The sequence below is a fragment of the Marmota flaviventris genome, chromosome X, assembly GCF_047511675.1.
Source record: "Marmota flaviventris isolate mMarFla1 chromosome X, mMarFla1.hap1, whole genome shotgun sequence".
NCBI classification, from domain to species: domain Eukaryota; kingdom Metazoa; phylum Chordata; class Mammalia; order Rodentia; family Sciuridae; genus Marmota; species Marmota flaviventris.
Genome location: NC_092518.1, coordinates 117008424 through 117030808, shown reverse-complemented (window position 1 = coordinate 117030808; position 22385 = coordinate 117008424). Strand labels below are relative to the sequence as shown.

Sequence of the window (22385 nt, the reverse complement as noted above, 5' to 3'; positions counted from 1 at the left end):
TGTTGTACACGTTTTCATATATTTGTTGATCGCTTGTATATCTTCTTCTGAGAGGTGTCTGTTCGGTTCCTTAGCCCATTTATCAATTGGGTTGTTTGCTTTTTTGGCATTAAGTCATTTGAGTTCTTTATATATCCTGGGGATTGGCACATCTATCTGATGTGCGTGTGGTAAAAAATGTGCTCCTGTACGGTAGGCTCTCTCTTCACCTCAGTGATTGTTTCCTTAGCCGAGAAGAAGCTTTTTCGTTTGAATCCATCCCGTTTATTGATTCTTGAATTGACTTCTTGCTCTTTAGGAGTCTTGTTAAGGAAGTCAATTCCTAAGCCGGCCTGGTTAAAATTTGGGCCTGGTTTCCTCTTCTATCAGGTGCAGAGTCTCTGTTCTAGTGCCTGTCTTTGATCCACTTTGAGTTGACTTTCGTGCATGGTGAGAGATAGGGGTTTAATTTAATTTTGCTGCATATGGATTCCCAGTTTTCCAGCACCATTTGTTGAAGAGGTTCTCTTTTCTCCAATGTATGTTTTGGGCACCTTTGTCTAGTATGAGATAACTGTATTTTTGTGGGTTTGTCTCTGTGTGCTCTGTTCTGTACCATTGGTCTACATGTCTGTTTTGGTGCCAGTACTATGCCGTTTTTGTTACTGTGTCTCTTGGTAAGGTTAAGGTCTGGTATTGAGATGCCTCCTGCTTCCCTCCTCTTGCTTGGGATTGCTTTGACTCTTCTATTCTGGGTCTCTTATTTTTCTCAATGAATTTCATGATTGCTTTTTCTAATTCTAGGAAGAATGTCATTGGGATTTCTGTAAGAGTTGCATTAGATCTGTAGAATGCTTTTGGTAGCATGGCCATTTTGACAATATTAATTCTGCCTGTCCAGGAGCATGGGAGATCTTTCCATCTTCTAAGGTCCTCTTCAGTTTCCCGCTTTAGTGTCTTGTAGTTTTCACTGTAGGGGCCTTTCATCTCTTTTGTTAGATTGATTCCCAAGTATTTTATTTTATTTTTTGAGGCTCTTGTGAATGGGCTCGCTTTCCTAATTTCTCTTTCAGTGGATTCATCGCTGATGTATAGGAACACTTTTTGATTCATGGATGCTGATTTTTATTTCCTGCTGCTCCACTGAATTCATTTATTAGTTCTCTGATTTTTGTGGTGGAATTTTTTTTGGATCCTCTAAATATAGAATCATGTCATTGGCAAATAGTGATCTTTTGCGTTCGTTCTTCTTTTCCTATTCGTACCCCTTTAATTTCTTTCATCCGCTTGATTGCTCTGGCTGGAGTTTCAAGGACTGTGTGGAATAGAAGTGGTGAAAGCGGGAGGGCATCCTTGTCTTGTTCCAGTTCCTAGAGGGAATGCTTTCAATTTTTCTCCATTTAGAGTGATGTCGGCCTTTGGGTTTAGCACATACAGCTTTTACAATGTTGAGGTATCTCCCTACTATCCCTAGTTTTTCTAGTGTTTTGAACATGAAGGGATGCTGTGTTTTGTTGAATGCGTTTTCTGCATTTATTGAGATGATCATATGATTCTTGTCTTTAAGTCTGTTGGTGTGATGAATGACATTTATTGATTTCCGTATATTGAACCCTCGCATCCCTGGGATGAACCCACTTGATCGTGGTGCACTATCTTCTTAGTATGTGATTTGCCAGAATTTTTGCATTTGTGTTCATTGAGGATATTAGTCTGAAGTTTTCTTTCTTTGATGTGTCTTTGTCTGATTGTGGTTACCAGGGTGATACTACCCTCAAAGAATGAATTTGGAAGGGTTCCCTCCTTTTCTATTTCATGGAATAATTTGAGGAAGGTTGGTGCTAATTCTTCTTTGAAAGTCTTTTCTTTTTTTAAAAACATTTTATTTTTTAGAAGTAGTTGGACATAATACCTTTATTTTATTTCTTTATTTTTATGTGGTGCTGAGGATCGAACCCAGGGCCTTGCACGTGCTAGACGAGTGCTCTACCGCTGAGCCACAATCCCAGCCCCAAGAAGGTCTTTTCTTGGTTGGTAGGCTTTTGATGGTGTCTTCTATTTTGTTGCTTGAAATCGATCTGTTTATAGTGTGTACATCCTCCTGATTCAGTTTGGGTGCGTCATATGCCTCTAGAATTCTGTTGATGTCTTCAAGATCTGCTATTTCATTGGAGTATAAATTTCCAAAATAGTTTCTGATTATCTTCTGTATATCAGTAGTGTCTGTCGTGATATTTCCTTTTTCATCACGAATTTTAGTATTTTGAGTTTTCTCTCTCTTTCTCTTCATTAGCGTAGCTAAGGGTTTATCAATTTTATTTATTTTTTTCAAAGAACCCACTTTTTGTTTTGTCAATTTTTTGAATTGTTTCTTTTGTTTCAGTTTCATTGATTCCGGCTCTGATTTTAATTATTCCCGGTCTTCTACTGCTTTTGGTGTTGATTTTTTCTTCTTTTTCTAGGGCTTTGAGGTGTAGTATTATTAGGACATTTATTTGTTAGCTCTCTATTCTTTTAATGAATGATCTCAATGCGTTGCACTTTCCTCTTAGCACTGCCTTCGTAGTGTCCCAGAGATTTTGATATGTTGTATCAGTGTTCTCATTTACCTCTAAGTATTATTTTATCTCATCCCTGATTCCTTCTGCTATCCATTCCTCATTCAATAGCATATTATTTAGTCTCCAGGTGTTGGAGTAGCTTCTATTTTTTTTTTATTTTATCATTGATTTCTAATATCATTCCATTATGATCTGATAGAATGCAAGACGTTATCCCTATGTTTTGTTTTTGATTTGTTAAGAGTTGCTTTGTGGCACAAGATATGGTCTATTTTAGAAAAGGATCCATGTGCTGCTAAGAAGAATGTGTGTTTGCTCATTGATGGATGAAATATTCTATGTTAAGTCTAAATTGCATTTTTTACTTCCATAGCTTCTTTATTTAGTTTTTGTTTGGAGGATCTATCCAGTGGTGACAGAGGAATGTTAAAGTCACCCAGTATTATTGTGTTGTGGTCTGTTTGCTTCTTGAAATTGAGAAGGGTTTGTTTGATGCTCTTCAGAGGCTCCATTGTGTAGGGCATAAATATTTACAATTGTTATGTCTTATTGGTGAATGTTTCCCTTAAGCAGTATGAAGTGTCCTTCTTTGTTTCTTCTGATTAACTTTGGCTTGAAGTCCACTTTATCTGATACGAGGATGGAAACCCCTGCCTGATTACGTGATCCATGTGAGCAACGTTTTTTTGTTTTTTTTTTCCCCCATCCTTTCACCTTCAGCCTGTGGATGTGTTTGCCTGTAAGACAGCATATGGTTGGGTCTTGTTTTTGTAATCGAATCTGCCAGTCTACATCTTTTGATTGATCAGTTTAGGCCATTCACATTCAAGGTTATTATTGAAATATGACTTGTATTTTGAAATATGACAGTCATTTTGGTTTATTTTTGGTTTTTAATTTGACTTAGTCTCTCCTTTGGTTGACTGTTCCTTTAGTGTAGTTCCTCCCTTTGCTGGTTTTCACTTTTTCCTTTTTCCATTTCATCCTCATAGAATATTTTGTGGGGTATGTTCCGTAGTGCAGTCTTTCTAGTTGTGAATTCTGTTGAAGATCACTTCAAGAAAGAGATGGAGATTCTGAAAAGAAACCAAGCAGAAATCCTCAAAATGAGGGAATCAGTAAACCAAATTAAAAATTCATAGGAAAGTATCACCGACAGACTAAACAACCTGGAAGACAGAACCTCAGGCAATGAAGACCAAATACATAATCTTGAAAACAATGTTGTTTATTAAATATTTTTTCAAAAATATCCATTTTTCAGTTGTAGTTGGACAAAATACCTTTATTTTCTTTCTTTATTTTTATGTGGTGCTGAGGTTCAAACCCAGGGCCTCGCATATGCTAGGCGAGTGCTCTACTGCTGAGCCATAACCCCAGCTCCCTCATGGAAGGTTTGTATTTCATCTTCAAATCTGAAGCTTAATTTTGCTGGATATACGTTTCTTGGTTGGCATCCATTTTCGTTCAGAGCTTGGTATATGTTATTCCAGGACCTTCGACCTTTGAGGGTCTGGGTTGAGAACTCAGCTGAGATCCAAATTGCTTTCTCCCATCTGATATTTTTCTCTTGTGGCCCTTAGAATTCTATCCTTCTTCTCTGTGTTAGGCATTTTCATTATCATGTGCCATGGTGTGAGTCTGCTGTGATCTTGTACCTTTGGGGTCCTATAAGCCTCTTGTATTTGATTTTCCATTTCATTCTTTAAGTTTGGTAATTTTCTGATATTATTTCATTAAAAAGATTGTGCATTCCTTTGGTTAGTATCTCTGTGCCTTCATCTCTCCCGATAAAGCTTAGAGTTGGTCTTTTCATGTTATCCCATAATTAGGGGAAGTTCTGTTCATGGTTTCTTACAGTCTTCTCTGTGTGGTCAACATTGTTTTCAAGATTATGTATTTTGGGGCTGGGGATGTGGCTCAAGCAGTAGCATGCTCGCCTGGCATGTGTGCGGCCCAGGTTCGATCCTCAGCACCACATACAAACAAAGATGTTGTGTCCGCCAAAAAACTAAAAAATAAATATTAAAAAATTCTCTCTCTCTCTCTCTCTCTTAAAAAAAGATTATTATATTTTTGTCTTCATTGCCTGAGGTTCTGTCTTCCAGGTTGTCTGGTCTGTTGGTGATACTTTCCGATGAACTTTTAATTTGGTTTACTGATACCTTCATTTTGAAGATTTCTGCTCAGTTTCTTTTCAGAATGTCTATCTCTTTGTTGAACTTCACCTCCTGAAATTTATCTCTGATTTCTCTCTTTGCGTTGTCCTTTATGTTTCCACTTGTGTGGTGTAGGAGCCTGATCTTGGCCCCTTACATCACCTGCGGACCCCATCCTTCCTGGTCTCTGATTTAGCCCACCGCCATGGGTCTGTCCGGCCCTGCCCTTTTGAATTCCCAGTCAGTCACTTCTCTCTCAGGTGGTTCTGGCAGATCAGTTTAATTATGTACATTCTAAACTCCATCTCTTGCATTTCTTCTACTGTGTTGTCAATGGATTCCATTATCGGAGCATCTTGGTTTGTTTGGGGCACTTTGTTCCCTCAATTTTCATGTTGTTTCTGTGTCTTCCCATCTAGCAGTGGGGATCTGAGGCTGTACAGTTTCTACCCTGTAGATTTACAGTGTCCCTGAAGGTTTCCAGTACCTCACCTTTAAGGGAGAGACCAATATTAATAGTACCCAATGCAAACAATATACAGCCTCACACCCAATAACTCCTATTAAGACATCCACAGTTTGGCCGCAATAAACACAATTGGTGTGTTCAATACTGTCTACAATATGAACACTTAATTTGCAAAAGGGTTTACAGTTTCAGATGTTGGACAAAGAGAGGTGGTGTAGGAAGTGATGTTCATGGGGAAGGAGGAGAGAAGACAGACATCCGAAATACAGGAAGAGTGAAAGAGGAATTAATAGAGGTTGGCTGTTAGCAGGAGAAAAGAGAGAAAGAGAATCCAAGGAAATAGACAAGTAAGGGAAAATGTATGTAAAATTTAAAGAAATTATGAAATGAAAAAAGTAAAAATAAAAGAATACATAACAAAACTGTAATATACTATGCAGACATTCAAGCCCTCAATAAACTGATGCATGAAAATACTTGGTTTCAAAAATGGTAGAGATGTGAGAGAGAGAGAGGCAGAGGGAGAGGGGAAGGGAGAGGGAGAGGAAGAGAGAAAGGATCTTGTTGGAAAATAGAGCAATTGTTGCCGTTGGAGCTCAAAAGTTTCTCAGCTTCCCTTCTCAGCCTATAGGTGGGGTTGTCTGGAGTTTGATGGTAGCTCCACCCTAAGGATGGTGAGGACAAAATATATGAAGACAATTGTCGGTCCACGTTGGAAGACTGCACCCCAGGAATCTCCTTTGGTTTCCACTCGTGTGATGTAGCTGCCTGATCTTGGCCCCTTACATAGCCTACAGACCCTGTCGTTGCTGGTCTCTGATTTAGTCTCTCAGTCGATCTCTCCCGCCCCCACCGTTTTGAATTCCTGGTCAGGCACTTCTCTCCCAGGTGGTTCTGAGGGCTGGGCACCAGGGCCTATGCACTGGTGGTGGAGAGCTGTTCCCTGTGGGGCAGATCAAGACCAGGTGCTGAGATTGGTGGGCCAGCCAAGTAGCTGCAAGCAATGGGCTGGGCTGGGAGCTAGGGAGGGGATGGGAGACTCGGGATTGGTGAGCTGGAGAGCCCTATTGGGTGCTGGACTGAGGCCAGACCTGGCAGGATCAGGGGATTTGTGGGTGCCAGACTGGGGATGGAATCAGGGTCCAGGCTAGTGCGAGGATCTGGTGAGTGCTGGCCCGAGTGGGTACCAGGAACCCAGTGGGCGGCGGACTAGCTGGCTGTGCGAGCTGAGAGCAAGATGCCCTCACACCCTCTTCTAACCTTCCAACCTGCAGTCGGCAGCCCCATGAGTCCCCGCACGCTTCAGGAGTTGCCGAGCTGGGGAGAGCCCACCTTTCTCAGGGCTCTCTAACCTGTGTTCCCCCAGGCGGAATGCTCCCAGTTTCCGACTTTCCACAGGATTGCTGGGCTCACTAGCTGCAAACTCAGGGATCTGGCTTTCAGTTTCCTTAGGCTCAGCCATGCTGCAGTCCAGAGATGGCTCCAGGATCACGGATGATTGATAAAATCTGGTGGAGAGTTTTTTTTTTTTTTTTTTAAATATCTGATTAGTGATCAAGCAGTCCATAGTTCGGCTAGGGCAGACAGCTCCTCAAGTCTCAGCATTTTTCCCTCTAAGCCTCAGAGAGACGTGGTATTTATTCCTGCTGTTGGGGGACCTGAATGCAGAGTTGGATGCATACGTGCATTTTCCTGGGAAGTGAGTTTGAAGCTTGCAGCAGGTTCTCAAACTTGAGGGCAGTTTCTAATGCCTTTTTGTCTTCACGGCTGTGTCTTCTTTCTCATGTTTTTTCACCCTCAGCTCCAGGAGGACCATCGAACCTGAGACCTCAGGCTCCAGATAAACTAAACTCCCAGAGGGGGCGATGGCTCTTGGCCCAGGCACTGCCACCGAGGCCACCTGGCTGTGCATGCGGGACCCTATGCTGCAGGACTTCAGCAAGGACTGTGAAGTGTTCCGCCAGCATTTCAGGCAGTTCCAGTACACGCAGGCGGTGGGGCCTCGGGAAGTTTTCAGCAGGCTCTGGGAGCTTTGCTGTGGGTGGCTGAAGCCAAAGATGCGGTCTATGGAGCAAATCCTGGAGCTGCTGGTGTTGGAGCAATTCCTAACTATACTGCCCACGGAGATGGAGACCTGGGTGAGCGCATATGGCCCGGAGAGTAAAGAAAGGCTTTTGGCCCTGATAGAAGACTGGCAGAGACAGCGTCACATACCAGAGCTGCAGGTGAGAAAAGAGTTTGGGGTTTCGGCTATTAGTGCAAAAGAGGAGCTACGGCAGCAGGGCCTGGAACACTCATTTTGTCTGTGTGTCAGTCCACAGCCCCAGTGGTTCTCCAGATCCCTTTTCATTTTCCCTTCCCCTGGAATCAGCCTCTCAGTCCATGATTCCGAACCCTATCAGACCCTGTCTCGCATCCACAACACATATTCTGTAATGTCTCCTCAATTATCCGCAAGTGAAATTCACAAATGACATCATCTACCCACGTGCATCAACCATGAGCTTCAATAATTTGCTCTATGGCCTGCAGGCCTCATCTGGCCACAGTCTGTTTGTATGTGCCCTGCAAGCCCCTGGTGATTTTTACCGTCTTCGTGAATCGGTTCCCCAAAAGAGGAGCCGGAGGGGTGTCACAGGCCTGTCATCCCATCCGCTTGGGAGGCTGAGGCAGGAAGATGGCGAGCTTGAGGCCAGGCTCCACAACTTACTGAGAACCTGTCTCCGATAAAACATAAAAGGCCGGAGGTGCAGCTAAGTGCTAAAACCTCCCTGGCTTCCAACCCTAGTACCTACCAATCATATAAGATCTCAACAAGTAAATTTAAGTGAGGAGGAAGACAGAAAAGAAATGACAGAGTAAATGTAGCCCACACTCTAAAATATGTACTATTTTGGCTCTTCAGAGAAAGTTTGTCAACTGTGGGTCAAGTCGAGTCCAGAGAGGATGTAAAGGAGAATGAACATAGTTGGTTCTTAACGAATGTGCATTTCTGCATAAACATGCTGGGGCTGGACTTCACTGGAAGACATCATGAAGTTGTCAGATGCCTACATCTCTGCTTAGAGTCACTGGGATGGGACAGTCAGACGTTGAGTAAGACTCAAGCACTATGCGCTGTTGCTACTTGCCGCATGATCTCCCCAACTGAAAAACTGTCTTAGTAAATCAGAACAAGTAGAGTAACCATCCTTTGATTTGCACAGTGCATTCCTAGGAAATCCAAGTCATGCTAAAATATGCAAAATTAGTCTCTCGGTATCTGGTCACCACGATGAGGTACTTTAACTACATGAATGCCTGAGGGGGGAACTGCACAGTTGGTAGGGACCCGGAACAACTCTGGTTGGTGAGCGATGCTCCCATCTCTGGTCCACCGAATCCCCGTAGCCGGCACCAGCCAGCATATGTTGGAGACTCCACAGGGGCATTGGAACTGCCCTGGGTTCAGAAGTACCTACCACAGGATGCCTGTGTTTGGGGAACGCAGGGCTGAGGGGAGGGCGGTGTGTCCGGGAGAGGGGAGCATGTGCTTCTAGCAGGGTGTTGGAGTGCTGGGTGTCCTGTTGGGCAGGGCTCTGCAGGAGCTGTTGGCTTCAGGGCACAGAGAGGTCTGACCAGGAGGCTTCTAAAGGATCCTGCCTCCCCGGAGTGGAATGCGTTAGTGGTTTCCCTTCCCTCCTGTCTTATTAGTTTTGTTTACCATACAAGATTTCGTCTTCAAGTGCTCTAGACTGGCACTTGAAGTGCTCCTGCCCAGCACAAGAGCCACGGGCCACGTGTGGCTTTTGAGCACTTGAAATGTGGCCAGTGCTGGTTAAGACCTGCTGTGGGTGTAAACTGCATAGCCCATGCAGAAGCTGTGAGGGGAAGAGGAGGTAGTACTTGGTAATTGTTTGGATTGATTGCATGCTGCAATCCTGATGGTTTCCATATGTCGTGTTAAATACAACATGCTATTAAGATTGGGGACTCCCCAGTTCCTTTTTTACACTGTGTCCTGCGAATACTGGAAAATGTTAAACTACACACGTGGCTCTATTTTGACTGCTAAGGCAGCAAGGTTTCCTTTGGTGTGAGGGCAAGGTGGATTTTCTCCCAATGGGTCTAGACTCTTGAGCAATGGACTCTGGCATTTCCCCCAGGTTGACGTGCATGACTTGCTCTTTGAAGAACAGGCGCCTTCAGGAACTGTACCCATGTCTCCAAACATGCACCTGGAGACATCTGCACTCCAGGGACTGGGACCTGTCCAGGAGGCTCCCGTGACAGGGGCCTGGATCCCACAGGCAGGGCCTCCGGAGCTGAACTATGGTGCTGCTGGGGAATGCCAGCCCTTTCTGGATCCTGGTAAGGCGGGGTTTTCTTTCTGCTCTTTTGTGTCTGACTGAGCGCACAAGAGCTCTCAAAGGTTGGGGTTGCTGGGAAACATGGATTCCCTAGTGGAAATGGACCTCTTGGATGGAAAGGAGCGGGAGGAAGAGGAGATGTCTCTCTGGGAACAGCAGGGGAAAATGCATTTTGGGTACAGCGTCATGGGGAACAGGTGAAAGTAACCACCCTTCTCATGAGTAAGCAGTCACTCAGCCCCAGCACCACCTGGGGTACAGGTTTAACAAGGTCTCTGAGCAAAGTGCTGCACACACCACCCTTTGAGAACCACAGCCCTGGACACAAATGGGTGCGTGCTAGCAGGAGAAAAGGCCAGGTGGAGAAAGGCAGCCGGACTGGATGCCTGGGTGTTCCTGTTTCCCTTCCCTTTGCCATTTCCTTACATCGCTACCCACGCCCTGTCCCAGCCCTCCCCTCCCCCACTGAAGCTTGGGCCCAAGTGTGGTGGGAGTCCTCTCCCTTTCCCCAGCAGCTCAGCGTCACCATGTTGGCACACCAAGACACTGTGTAGTCCTGAGAGCACCAAAGAGCCCTGCAGATGAAAATAGGTGGAGAACGGTCCATGTTGCAAAACAGAAATGTGGGATGCCCCCATCACTAGCACACGGCCAGGGCTTAGCAACTGTGTCCCCTTCCACTTCTCCACATTTATTCCCACAGTCAACGTTCTGAGCACCGTGAAGAGCCAGGCATCTTGCTGGACCCTGTGACTAGACAGTCCACGAGGCAGGAAAGCAGCCCCAGCTGTCCCGGCACCCACTTCTGGTGGACAGTCCAGATATGTTGGATATGTGATGGGAACGTGTGTTGGAGGGCTTAGGATGCTGGCAGAGCACACAGCAGGGGCCCTTGCCATCATTAGGCTGAGAGGGAAGACCTCTGGAGGAGGGGGATCTGGGGTAGTAGCTCTAGGATGGATTGGAGTCAGCCATTGAGTGTTGGGAGTGAGGAGGGGGAGCCTTGGCAGAAGGGCTGCAAGTACAGAGGCCCCGGGGCAGAGAGAAGACCTGCTGCTACACTCTGAGGGGTGGGCAGGAGTAGGGGTGCTGTTTCATTGAGGATAGATTGAAAAGGGGTGACTCAAAAGATAATGAGCAGTTTTGAAATAGAGGACTCATGGATTGATGGGGTGTCACGTGATTGACACGAAAGGTTAAAAGGTGGCATCCTGGTTGCTGGCCAGTGAACTGGTTAGACGACAGTATTAATCACCGACACAGACAACACTGGGCAGGATCAGGTTTTGTAGGTCTAGATGAGTTGACCTTTGAACATGTGGAACTTGGGGCAGTCCTGGGTTTCCAGGTGGAAATGGCCAGTGTGGAATGGGAGCTAAGAAGGGACACCAGGGTTTGAGACAGAGGGACCAGGGCAAAAAGGGCAGGTCATGTTCGTTGTATGACTACTGCTCAGGTAGTTTCCTTCACAACCCAGAGTGGCTGGCCTCAGGGCTCAAGCCAAGAGCCACCCACCCTGCAGCAGAAGATGGCCCAGGGACTCGCCTTTTGCTTGTCAGTAGCACTGGATGTTGACAGCAGCACCCTGGAGCTACGCCGTAAACCACAATGAGCATCCTTCTTGGGCCATGTGTCCACAGGAGACATTTCTCAAAAAAGGGTCATTTGTTCAGTGGATGGAGACCTTTTAAGATATAAATAGACATGGTCAAATGTCCTCACAAACAATTGTGTGCCGGCACCCTCCTGCTGAAGCTTGTGTGAGTGTCAGTTTCCTTCTGTTAACCTGCTGGGAGCCATTAGCCAAGTAGGTATGACAATTTCCTTGCCAGCGTACCCCATGTTGCTGACATGTTGCAGCGACATTGAATGTAGGTGACCTTGCTCAAGGACCAAGGCAGATTAGGGTGTTCCCGGTTTTATGATAATCGTGTTTAGGGCGTTCCCAGTTTAGGTTCCAGGTTTAAGGTTTAAGATTATTCCTCCTGGGAATAGGGCGTATCCTGCTGCCTGAGTTCCCCTTGAGTTCTCACGGGATTCAGACAGTATTTTTTGGGGAGATAGAAGCCCAGTGGAGGTGGATTCGGGCAGAGAACGTGGATTTCCCCAGAACGTGTTTGTAGACGGCTGGTGTGAGTTCGGGAATAAAGAGTTGCTGTTTGAATCTACAAGCTGTGTGGTGGCTCGTGATTGTGTGCCCAGCCAGACTGCGGCATTTGTGCCCAGCCAGACTGTGGCATTTGGTGGTCCGTGCGGGGACGTCTAAAGCTTGGAGGTAAGTGAAATTGCTCGCCCCTGAGGAAGAGCGAAAGAATGGGTGACCAATTCAAAAAACAATGTGTTATTGTTTTGATTTATCTTGTTTTTGTTTCAAGCTGCCTATCCCTAGAAATTTCTCAGGCAAACTGGGAAAAATGGTTGGCTAAAGGTTTGAAGTTTGTCAGCCCTGAGGAAGAGAAAATTGATACAACGATTTTTTATTCCGTTTTTGTTTCATTCAGTTTCGGCTTTGTTTTGTGCTATCTTATTGGGTTGCGTTATCTTTATAGTAGATTAGAAATTAGTAAAAAACAAACCGAAAAGATGTTAAGTAAATTGTTAGAGGTTCAGACCATGGAGAAAGACATTTTAGATCAAGCAAAAGAGAAGGTCTCTCGAGCTAGTCAGACAGAGGAAGAAAATTTAAAGGAAAAGGGGTTGTTAGGAAAAAGGCCACAACAGGAGGCTGTTACTAACTCCGTTTTATCACAAGAGGGCGTAATTCAACCAACAGCCCCACCGATGGAGACAGCTGAGTGGCCCTCAAACCCCGTAGTTGATAAATGGGATCCTGAGACAGGACCTCAAAGATTAGCATGCCCTGTACTTGAACAGGCAGGAGGGCAGCGAATTCACCGTGCATTAGATTTTAAAACAGTGAAGCAGTTAAAGGAGGCTGTAACAACCTATGGTCCCCAAGCTCCCTTCACGGTAAGCATGGTTGAGTCCATTACTAACTTGGACATGACGCCAGCAGATTGGGCTAGCATGTGTAAATCTGTACTAAATGGAGGACAATATTTGTTATGGAAGGTTGCCAATGAGGAATTTTGCACGGAGACAGCTAGGCGAAATGCAGCAGCCGGTTACCCTCAAAGAAATCTAGATATGTTGTTAGGAAAAGGACCTTATGAGGGTCAACGGCAACAAATTGAATATGATCCTGCTATATATGCACAAATTGCTGCAGACGCAGTTAGGGCATGGAAGACTTTACAAGGACATGGAGATTTACAAGGTCAGCTATCTAAGGTAATACAGAGAGCTAATGAACCTTACGCTGACTTTGTAGATAGGCTAATTCAAACGGCTGCCAAAATTTTTGGGGATACAGAACAAGCAATGCCATTAATAAAACAACTGGCTTATGACCAAGCAAATCGTTGCTGCAGAGAGGTTATTAGACCATGGAGACATGAAGATTTAAACACATATATTAAATTATGTAGAGATATTAATGAACAAGGGCAAGTCTTGGCAGCTGCAGTACAACAGGCTTTAGATGCCAGGCCAAAAACATGCTATGATTGTGAACAAACAGGACATTTTAAAAGGAATTGCCCCATAGGAGGAGGGTTTAACAAAAGTAGGTATCAAAGGAATAGAATACCGGGTATTTGCCCACGATGCCGTAGAGGGAGACATTGGGCTAATGAATGCCGTTCTCAAACCACCATAGAAGGTACTCCCTTATCAAAAAACGGACAAAGACCAGGTATTTATCCAAGATATCGTGGAGAAAGGCATCAGGCTCCATTGCCAAAAAACGGACAGGGGGGCCCAATGCTCCGGGGCCCACAACCACAAATATACGGGGCAGTGGAGGATCCCAGCAACACCATCAGGGTAGTGCCCAGGACACATTGTCCATTAAATCCCTCATCAGACAAACCCGAGGGAGCGCAGGGTTGGATATCTGCGCCTCTGCCAGAGCAGTATTAACTCCAGAGATGGGAGTTCAAATCATTCCCACAGGAGTAAAAGGACCTCTTCCCCAAGGAACAGTAGGCTTATTACTGGGACGTAGTTCATCTACATTAAAAGGACTTATGATAAGTCCTGGGGTAATTGATCCCGATTATGTAGGTGAAATAAAAATTATAGCTAGTTCTCCAAGAGGTATATCAGTAATTTCACCAGGAGATAGAATAGCACAGTTGTTAATAATACCCAGCCTACATAATAAATTTCCTAGTCATAGTGTAGAAAGAGGTTCCAGGGGATTAGGCTCCACAGGTGTAGATTGGGCTATGTTGTCTTTAAATTTAGATTCTCGCCCAATGCTAAAACTAAATATTCAAGGTCATGAGTTTAATGGGCTACTGGACACAGGAGCTGACCTTAGCATCATATCTAGTCAAGAATGGCCAAAACATTGGCCATTACAACAAGCCACTCAAACGCTTCGAGGCCTAGGAGTGGCGACTAATCCCCATAGAAGTTCTATGATATTAGATTGGAAGGATCCTGAAGGATGTGAAGGAACTATACAGCCATATGTATTGGATCATCTTCCTATAAATTTATGGGGACGAGATGTCCTAGATCAATTAGGTTTGACGTTAACAAATAACATCAATCCTAATGCGCCCACTACTAGGGCTAGACAAGGCTTTAGGAAAGAAAAAAGATTAGGAAAACAAGGGCAAGGTATAGCAGCACCAGTACAAATAGATCAAGGAACAGACAGACATGGGTTGGATTTTCAAAAAGGGCCACTGAGACAATCAAAATTACTTGGAAATCAGAAAGACCAGTGTGGGTTCCTCAGTGGCCCCTGACTAAAGAAAAGACACAAGTAGCCCATGATCTGGTCAAAAAACAATTAGCGGAAGGACATATACAACCTTCCATATCTCCCCATAATACTCCCATTTTTGTCATCAAAAAGAAATCTGGTAAATGGAGATTATTGCAAGATTTAAGAGCCATTAATAATGAGATGGTTATTATGGGACCTGCTCAATCAGGGATTCCTCAATTGTCTGCTTTGCCAAAACCCTGGCATGTTTTAGCTATAGATATTAAAGATTGTTTTTTTTCAATTCCAATTCATCCCGAGGATAGTCCACGTTTTGCATTTACTATCCCTGCATTAAATCATGAAGGTCCTGATCAGAGATATGAATGGAAAGTACTCCCTCAAGGGATGGCTAACAGTCCAACTATGTGCCAAATATATGTTAACAAAGCAATCCAGCCACTTAGAAATCAAAATCCTGAACTACAAATATTTCACTATATGGATGATGTATTATTGGCACATAAAGATAAAAACATATTGCTGGAATGTTATGCCACACTTACAAACTTATTAAAAAATTATAATCTAGAGATAGCAATAGATAAAGTACAATTAAATTTTCCAATTAATTATTTAGGAGTTCTATTATCCTCAACCATGGTCCGTCCACCAAAAATTCAAATACGAGTAGATCAACTCAAATCACTTAACGACTTTCAAAAGTTATTGGGAGACATAAATTGGATAAGGCCTTATCTAGGTATACCAACAGGAGAGTTGGGACCTTTATTTGATATTCTAAAAGGTCCATCAGATCCAAATTCACCCCGCATGTTAACTCCTAAAGCAAGAAAGGCATTAAAAATTATTGAAACATATATGGAAAATATGCATTTGGATAGAATTGATATAAGTTTGCCTTTATTATTTATTGTACTACCAACAAAAAATATTCCTACAGGAGTATTTTGGCAAGAAGGTCCATTATTATGGATACATTTATCTTATTCTCCTAACACTATTCTTACTAGGTATCCTGAGGCTGTAGGACAATTAATACTCAAAGGAATAAAAGCAGCGAAGGGAGTGTTTGGAATTTCTCCCAATAAAATTATTACTCCATATACTATGGATCAAATTGATGAGTTAGCTAATGAGTTAAATACTTGGGCAATAATCATGTGTAAATCTAATATTTCATTTGATAATCATTTACCATCTAATCCTTTGTTGTCTTTTTGGTCTAAGCATCCTGTAGTTTTTCCTAAAATGACAAGAAAAACATCTATCATGAATGCTCCAAATATATTCACTGATGGGTCAAATAATGGTACAGCAGCAGTAGTTACCCCAGATCGAACTTTTACATTTTTAGTACCGAAACAATCAGCTCAAAAGGTAGAGCTTAATGCAGTTTTACAAGCTTTTTTGATGTTTAAAGATTCTGTATTTAATTTATTTTCTGATAGTCAGTATGTAGTTAATGCTATAGTATCTCTTGAAGATGCTGGTAGGATTTCCCCTTCTTCTACTGTTTTCTCTTTGTTTTCCACTATACAAAGTCTAATCTGGGACAGAAAAGATCCATTCTTCATAGGACATATTAGGGCACATACAGGATTGCCTGGAGCCCTTAGTTTAGGCAATGATTTAGCAGATAAAACTACACATGACATACATATTTTCTCTACATTTGAAGAAGCTACAAATTTTCATAAAAGGTTTCATGTTAATGCTAATACTTTACAAAAGCGTTTTAAAATAACTAAGGAACAAGCCAGACATATAATAAAACAATGTCAAAATTGTGTGACATTTTTACCACAAGTTAATCTTGGAGTCAATCCTAGAGGACTGATACCTAACCATATTTGGCAGATGGACGTCACACACTTGCCAGAATTTGGAAAATTAAAATATTTACACGTTACAGTCGATACTTCTTCTGGATTTTTGATGGGCTCCCTTCATGCCGGAGAAAAAACTAAAGATGTTATAGCTCATTGCTTACAAAATTTTGCCACTGTGGGCGTTCCTAAACAGTTAAAAACTGATAATGGTCCTGGCTATACCTCTACCTCTTTTAAACAATTTTGCTCATCATTTGGTATTACTCATATAACAGGAATCCCATACAATCCACAGGGACAAGGCATAGTTGAAAGAGCTCATCAAACTATTAAAACATACTTATTAAAGCAAAAAGAGGGAATTGGAAAGGGGTATATATCCCCCAAAGATAAACTTAAAATAACGCTTTTTACTCTAAACTTTTTAAATTTGGATTCATCAGGACTTAGTGCTGCGGAAAGGCATATGTATCCAAAAAATGTACATAAGCCTAAAGTACTTTGGAAAGATATTCTAACAGGACAATGGAAAGGTCCTGACCCAGTGATTGTCTGGAGTCGGGGGTCTGTTTGTGTTTTTCCACAGGGAGAACAGCAGCCCATTTGGATTCCAGAGAGATTAACTAAAACAGTCTCTACAGATCGAAAAGAAGATGATTTGACTCAAATCCATAACAGCTGATATCCAGAACTCCAGCTTGGCCATTCTTACATCTGCGACAGTGATTAACCAGGATGCTTTTTTCAATAGCTATTTTATTATTGCATTTTTCCACATCATAAGGTTCTATTTTTATTTTTTGAGCTCATACAAACCTAGGTTAATGTTTTTCTGATCAGTTTTATTTTTTGACTGTGGAGTTTTTAAACATTGCAATGGAGATTTCACCCAGGTAAAGCTACAAGGCCTTTACTATTTTCTTATGTGTTGTACGTTTCTGTACACTCTTGTGTTTTGTGTTGTATGTCTGTATGTGCGTATGTCAATATTTCTTATATGAGGAGCGCTCATGAAAAAATGGATCCGAATTATTATTATTATTTTTTTTTATTCACGTGATTTAAATGGTTTAATTTAAATTAGGTAAACAGCTGTTAAGGATTGTTTTTAAAGGTGGTTAACAGATCTGTTTGTTTACTAGTTTAAATTAGGTAAAAGGCTGTTAAGGATTGTTTTTAAAGTAGGTTAACAGATCTGTTTGTTTACTTTCACCTTTCCTTTTCATTATATTTAATAATTCTTTTCAGGATAATGTCTCTTTAGCATCATTGCCAGAATTCCTATCTCCATCCCAGTGCCAGTGAAGAACTCAACAAGTAATGTTCAATCAAAGAGTCAACTTACTTTGGGAGGAAACTGATTTTGGGAGGAAATGGACATATTGATAGATTCCTCTGCTTTGAACTGCTTGCAGAACTTGCCTGGACTATGTAACTATCGTTTGGTGCAGCGAATTGTGGTAATGCTGGCATATCTTTGCTGATGGTGTCACCAGTGATGCAATTTTTCCCAAGGAGCCATCAATTGGCTTGGTGTCATGGCATTTCTGTATCCTCCTCCCTTCTGCTAATGATGGTCTAAAATTTGGGGGCCAATGGCTTATGCTGGACCGGTAGTCAGTGACGGGTATGATTCAATTGCAGTGGTATCAACCTAAGACAGGAGGCTGACGCCTAAAGGTCAGTTTTCCGATGACGGGTAAGAACCATATGTTGAATTGGACAACCTACCAGGCACGGTCCATAAGCCACATTAACCTCACTCCCCCACTGGCACCAAGGCCAAATTTGGGGGCCAACAGAGGTGAGGCAAAGAACCTCACCCCCCCACTGGTGCATAGACCTATCCACAAGTATGGCTGTATGCTGGACCGGTAGTCAGTGACGGGTATGATTCAATTGCAGTGGTATCAACCTAAGACAGGAGGCTGACGCCTAAAGGTCAGTTTTCCGATGACGGGTAAGAACCATATGTTGAATTGGACAACCTACCAGGCACGGTCCTTAAGCCACATTGCTTGTTGTTTAATTAATCAGAAGGGGGGAGATGCTGGGAGCCATTAGCCAAGTAGGTATGACAATTTCCTTGCCAGCGTACCCCATGTTGCTGACATGTTGCAGCGACATTGAATGTAGGTGACCTTGCTCAAGGACCAAGGCAGATTAGGGTGTTCCCGGTTTTATGATAATCGTGTTTAGGGCGTTCCCAGTTTAGGTTCCAGGTTTAAGGTTTAAGATTATTCCTCCTGGGAATAGGGCGTATCCTGCTGCCTGAGTTCCCCTTGAGTTCTCACGGGATTCAGACAGTATTTTTTGGGGAGATAGAAGCCCAGTGGAGGTGGATTCGGGCAGAGAACGTGGATTTCCCCAGAACGTGTTTGTAGACGGCTGGTGTGAGTTCGGGAATAAAGAGTTGCTGTTTGAATCTACAAGCTGTGTGGTGGCTCGTGATTGTGTGCCCAGCCAGACTGCGGCATTTGTGCCCAGCCAGACTGTGGCATTAACCTACATTGGGTCTCCTCTGATGGTTTGTTCTTGGCCTGTAACAGGAGCCACGGCTGTCCTCACCATCTTGGCACACAGAAATGGTGCCAAGATCTGTGAAAATATGGTGGATGAGTGTCAGGTTCATTCAGTATTATTGATGGTAATTTATTCCATGTAACAAGAGTGGCGGCCGGACACAGTGGCACGCCGCTGTAATCCCGAAGGCTCAGGAAGCTGAGGCAGGAGGATCACAGGCTCAAAGCCAACCTCAGTAACCTAGTGAGGCCCTAAACAACTTAGTGAGACCCTGTATCTAAAGAATTTTTTTTTTTTTCAAAAAAGGGCTGGGGATGTAGTTCAATGGTTAAGCTCCCCTGGGTTCAATCCCTGATACCAATAAATAAATAAATAGATAGATACATAAATCCCCCCAATAAAAAAAAAACAGTGTCTAAAAAGAGTGGCAGATGTGGACCCAGGTTAGATGGGGGCGGGGAATGGGTCTAGGTGCCATGTACTGGGAGCGGAAGGTCGGGAAATGCAAACCACTGAGAGTGACAGGAGTAGGGCTTCCATAGGCCAGGGAATGGAGGCCCCTGGATCCCAGCGCTGCTCAGGACCATCATGACTGGCAGGAAGGGCTGAATTGGTGCTCACTCCAAAAATGCATTGGGTTAATACCCAGGAAGAGGCTCCAGTTTGAGCCAACCTCTCTGAAAGCTGGCACCAAGAGCGTGCTGCTGGGGCCGCAGTTCCCTTTGCTCTGTATGTGGTGCTTACAGGAAGCAGCAGTGGGATATGGGAGCCAAGGGGAAAGCCCGGGACGCAGGGCTGCCCTGTGGCACAACTCGTGGCTACTAGATGCTGCTAGAGGGCTGCTCTCGGTCCCTGACTAGGTCTTTAGCTTCCATTCCAACCAAGGGACTGGTGTGTGGCCTGGTTTCAAAGGGACATTTGATGAACTCTGCAGACTTTGACAGGTTCAGGTCCTAGGGGAATGGTGTGGAAGCAGACCTAGGTGCATTTCCTGCCTTCGCATACTGTTTGGCTTCTCACCCATTGGGGATATTCCCAGCCCCCATGTTTCTTCCACTGCCTTCCCGCTTCCTCCCACTCCCATGTTGCAGTTTCCTCCCAATTCACTTGATGGCAGCTTCCCTTTGACCTCTGCCCTCTGGCGTTATTTGAGCTGTGCCTCCTTATCCTCTGATCCCATGTGAGCATAACCGAAACTGTGAATTCAAGCAGATTTTTATTTGAAATGCATGTCATTTTTCGGAATCTGGAGTATACAGTCGTCTCTCAAGAAAAACTCAACTTCAGGTGCACGCGCGCGCACGTGTGTGTGTGTGTGTGTGTGTATCCTGTGTCTTGATATGATGTTCTGAAGCTTAGATTTCTCTTGGGGTTAGCCTGGTGCAGCTAGCTACCTTGCCACTGTGGTTCAGTGATGCTCGAATTTCAATACCAGCCTCTGTTTGGATCCCACTTTAACATTTCTACCGACAATTCATGTTGCAGTAGCAACGTGGCCAGAGATGAGGAAAGAGAGGTAGTCAGCCACAGGGATTGTCAGTGAGGGCAGGGACGGTTGGGCACGGGAACGTCGAGTGGTAGAGAGGTTATCTGGTTGTTCTAGATGGACACTGTTTGTATTTTCTTGGGGTATTGGAAGAGGAATCCGCTTCTAGGTTTCAGCTGAGACACACATACAGAGGTGCTCCTGGCTGGTTTCCAATCCAATTCAGTTGTCATTTTCATTGTTACAGAAGTGAGACTAGTAAGCGGTTTTCCAGCTTGTGTTGGCCCCTGCCCCTGCCTCTCTCTGCCCCTTGCAGTAGTAAGAGGACATCCCTCAGCTTCCATATGCCAACACACAACAGGAAGATTTACTTTGCATTTTGCCCCTCAGCTAAATACTCTCAGTCCCAAAGTTCCCGTGAAGCTCTTTCAGTTCAGTGACTTTACCCTGGATGGAGCCCTGACCCTTCCACCCATCAGAGGAGAAGGCCTCCAAGTAGGCACATTGGGCTTGTCCCCTCACTTGCTTTTGTTTTCTTGGAATTAAAACACACACACCAACACTGTGTGGCAGAGGCTCTGGGCAAAGGAAGCCTGACTGAGGAGGAAGCAGATGTGGAGAGGGCGCCTGTCCAAGGCAGAGGAAAACCTGGGGTGATTCACACTCTCCTTCCTCCCCAATCTTCCCTGTGGCCAGGACATGCCACCCCAGAGTGTCGCTGGAGCTGCCGGCTGGACCGCAGGAGAAAGCCAGGGATGGTGGAGCTGCTGGGCGCCCAGCGCATGGAGCAATCACCTGAGTCCAGGAGAGGTAGGCTAGGGCTCAGCCAGCGCGCCAGCGCCCCAGCGCCCGGGAACAAAGAAGAGAAACCTGCAGCCTTCCTCCGGGGGAGGGGGTGGGGAGGGTGCCTGGGGGTTCCCACCTTTCCTGGAGGCTGGGAGTAGAGCTCTTCTTTGGCTCCGTGTCCCTGTTTTCCCTGGAACACGGGGACTCCTGCACCTGCCATTTCTTGGGACGGGAGGCAAAGGAAGTGCGCCAGAGCAGAGAAACCTGGGGTGCAACGTCCATGTCTCGTTTGTTTAGACGCGAAAGCACTTCGTGCTGGTCCATGCGTGGGCTGTCAGAAGCAGGAACCTCTGAGGGCTGGCCCCTCAGTGGAGCTGCTGAGCTCCTCCGGGAAGCGCCTGCACCTTCTGAGGCCCTGTGCGGCGGGAAAGCCCCTGCCCCTGGCAGCCCACAAGCCGAGGAAGCCGCGAGAGAAACCCCATCGCTGCGGCCAGTGTGGACAGTGCTTCGCTTGCAAGAAGCGCCTCTCTGCTCACCTGAAAATCCACACGGGGGAGCTGGGTTACCAGTGCCCCGGCTGCGGAAAAGGCTTCCTGCACCGCTCAGACCTGGACCGGCACGTGCGCATCCACACCGGGGAGAGGCCCTACGAGTGCTCCCTGTGCCACAAGCGCTTCACTCAGGGCGCGCACCTCACCATGCACCAGAGGGGGCACTGTGGCAAAGACACCTCCCAGTGCCACAAGTGCGGCAAAAGGTTTGCCAGCAGGGCCAACCTGATGGGACACCTGAAAACTCACACGCAGGAGAAACGTCAGCTGTGGGAAGCGCTTCAACCGGCGGACAGCTCTTACTCTGCACCAGAGGACTCACACCAGGAGAGGCCGTTCTCCTGCCAACACTGTGAGAAAAGCTACAGGCAGCGATCCAGCCTCATGATCCACCTGAGAATCCACACCGGGGAGAAGCCCTACACCTGCAGCCACTGCTCCAAGAGCTTCATAAAGAAAGCAGGCCTCATCGCGCACCAGGCCGCGCACTTCAGAGAAGAGTTCCCCGGGAACCCGGTGCAGGAAATGGGTCCCGAGCCATGTGACAGTTGTAACCCCTAAGGGGCTGTGCCTGCGGTCGGTCGGCTGTGGCGGGACAATGCTTTGGTTTGACCTCCTTTCCCAGAACAGCTTTGCGTTCAGCTCCAGTGTGAACGCACCTTCCCAGGCGTGCACATTCTAGAGTGTTCTCCTGCTCTTGCCATTTGCTGCCTGGCGAGGTGCATAACATCGGGTTTAATCGCTGGGTTCTTGTCCCAAGTCGCCACAATTTTGCATAAGTAAGAGGCCTGGAAAGGCTGGCATTCCTGTGGGACCTGGGGCCCCTACCCTCAAGGCGGATGTGACCCATCCTTCTGCAGGTATGCAGTATTTTCAAGCGTGAAGGTCT

At 45.0% G+C, this 22385-nt stretch overlaps 1 protein-coding gene across 1 annotated transcript; it reads left to right on the top strand.

Moving 5' to 3' along the window:
- The first annotated feature begins 7090 nt into the window (after positions 1-7090).
- LOC139703159 (zinc finger protein 449-like) lies at positions 7091-22057 on the top strand. The gene is given in 6 exon segments (XM_071606090.1): positions 7091-7393; positions 9314-9518; positions 20856-20969; positions 21243-21759; positions 21761-21819; positions 21822-22057. Coding segments are annotated over 6 exon segments (1434 nt in total).
- The last annotated feature ends 328 nt before the right edge of the window (positions 22058-22385 follow it).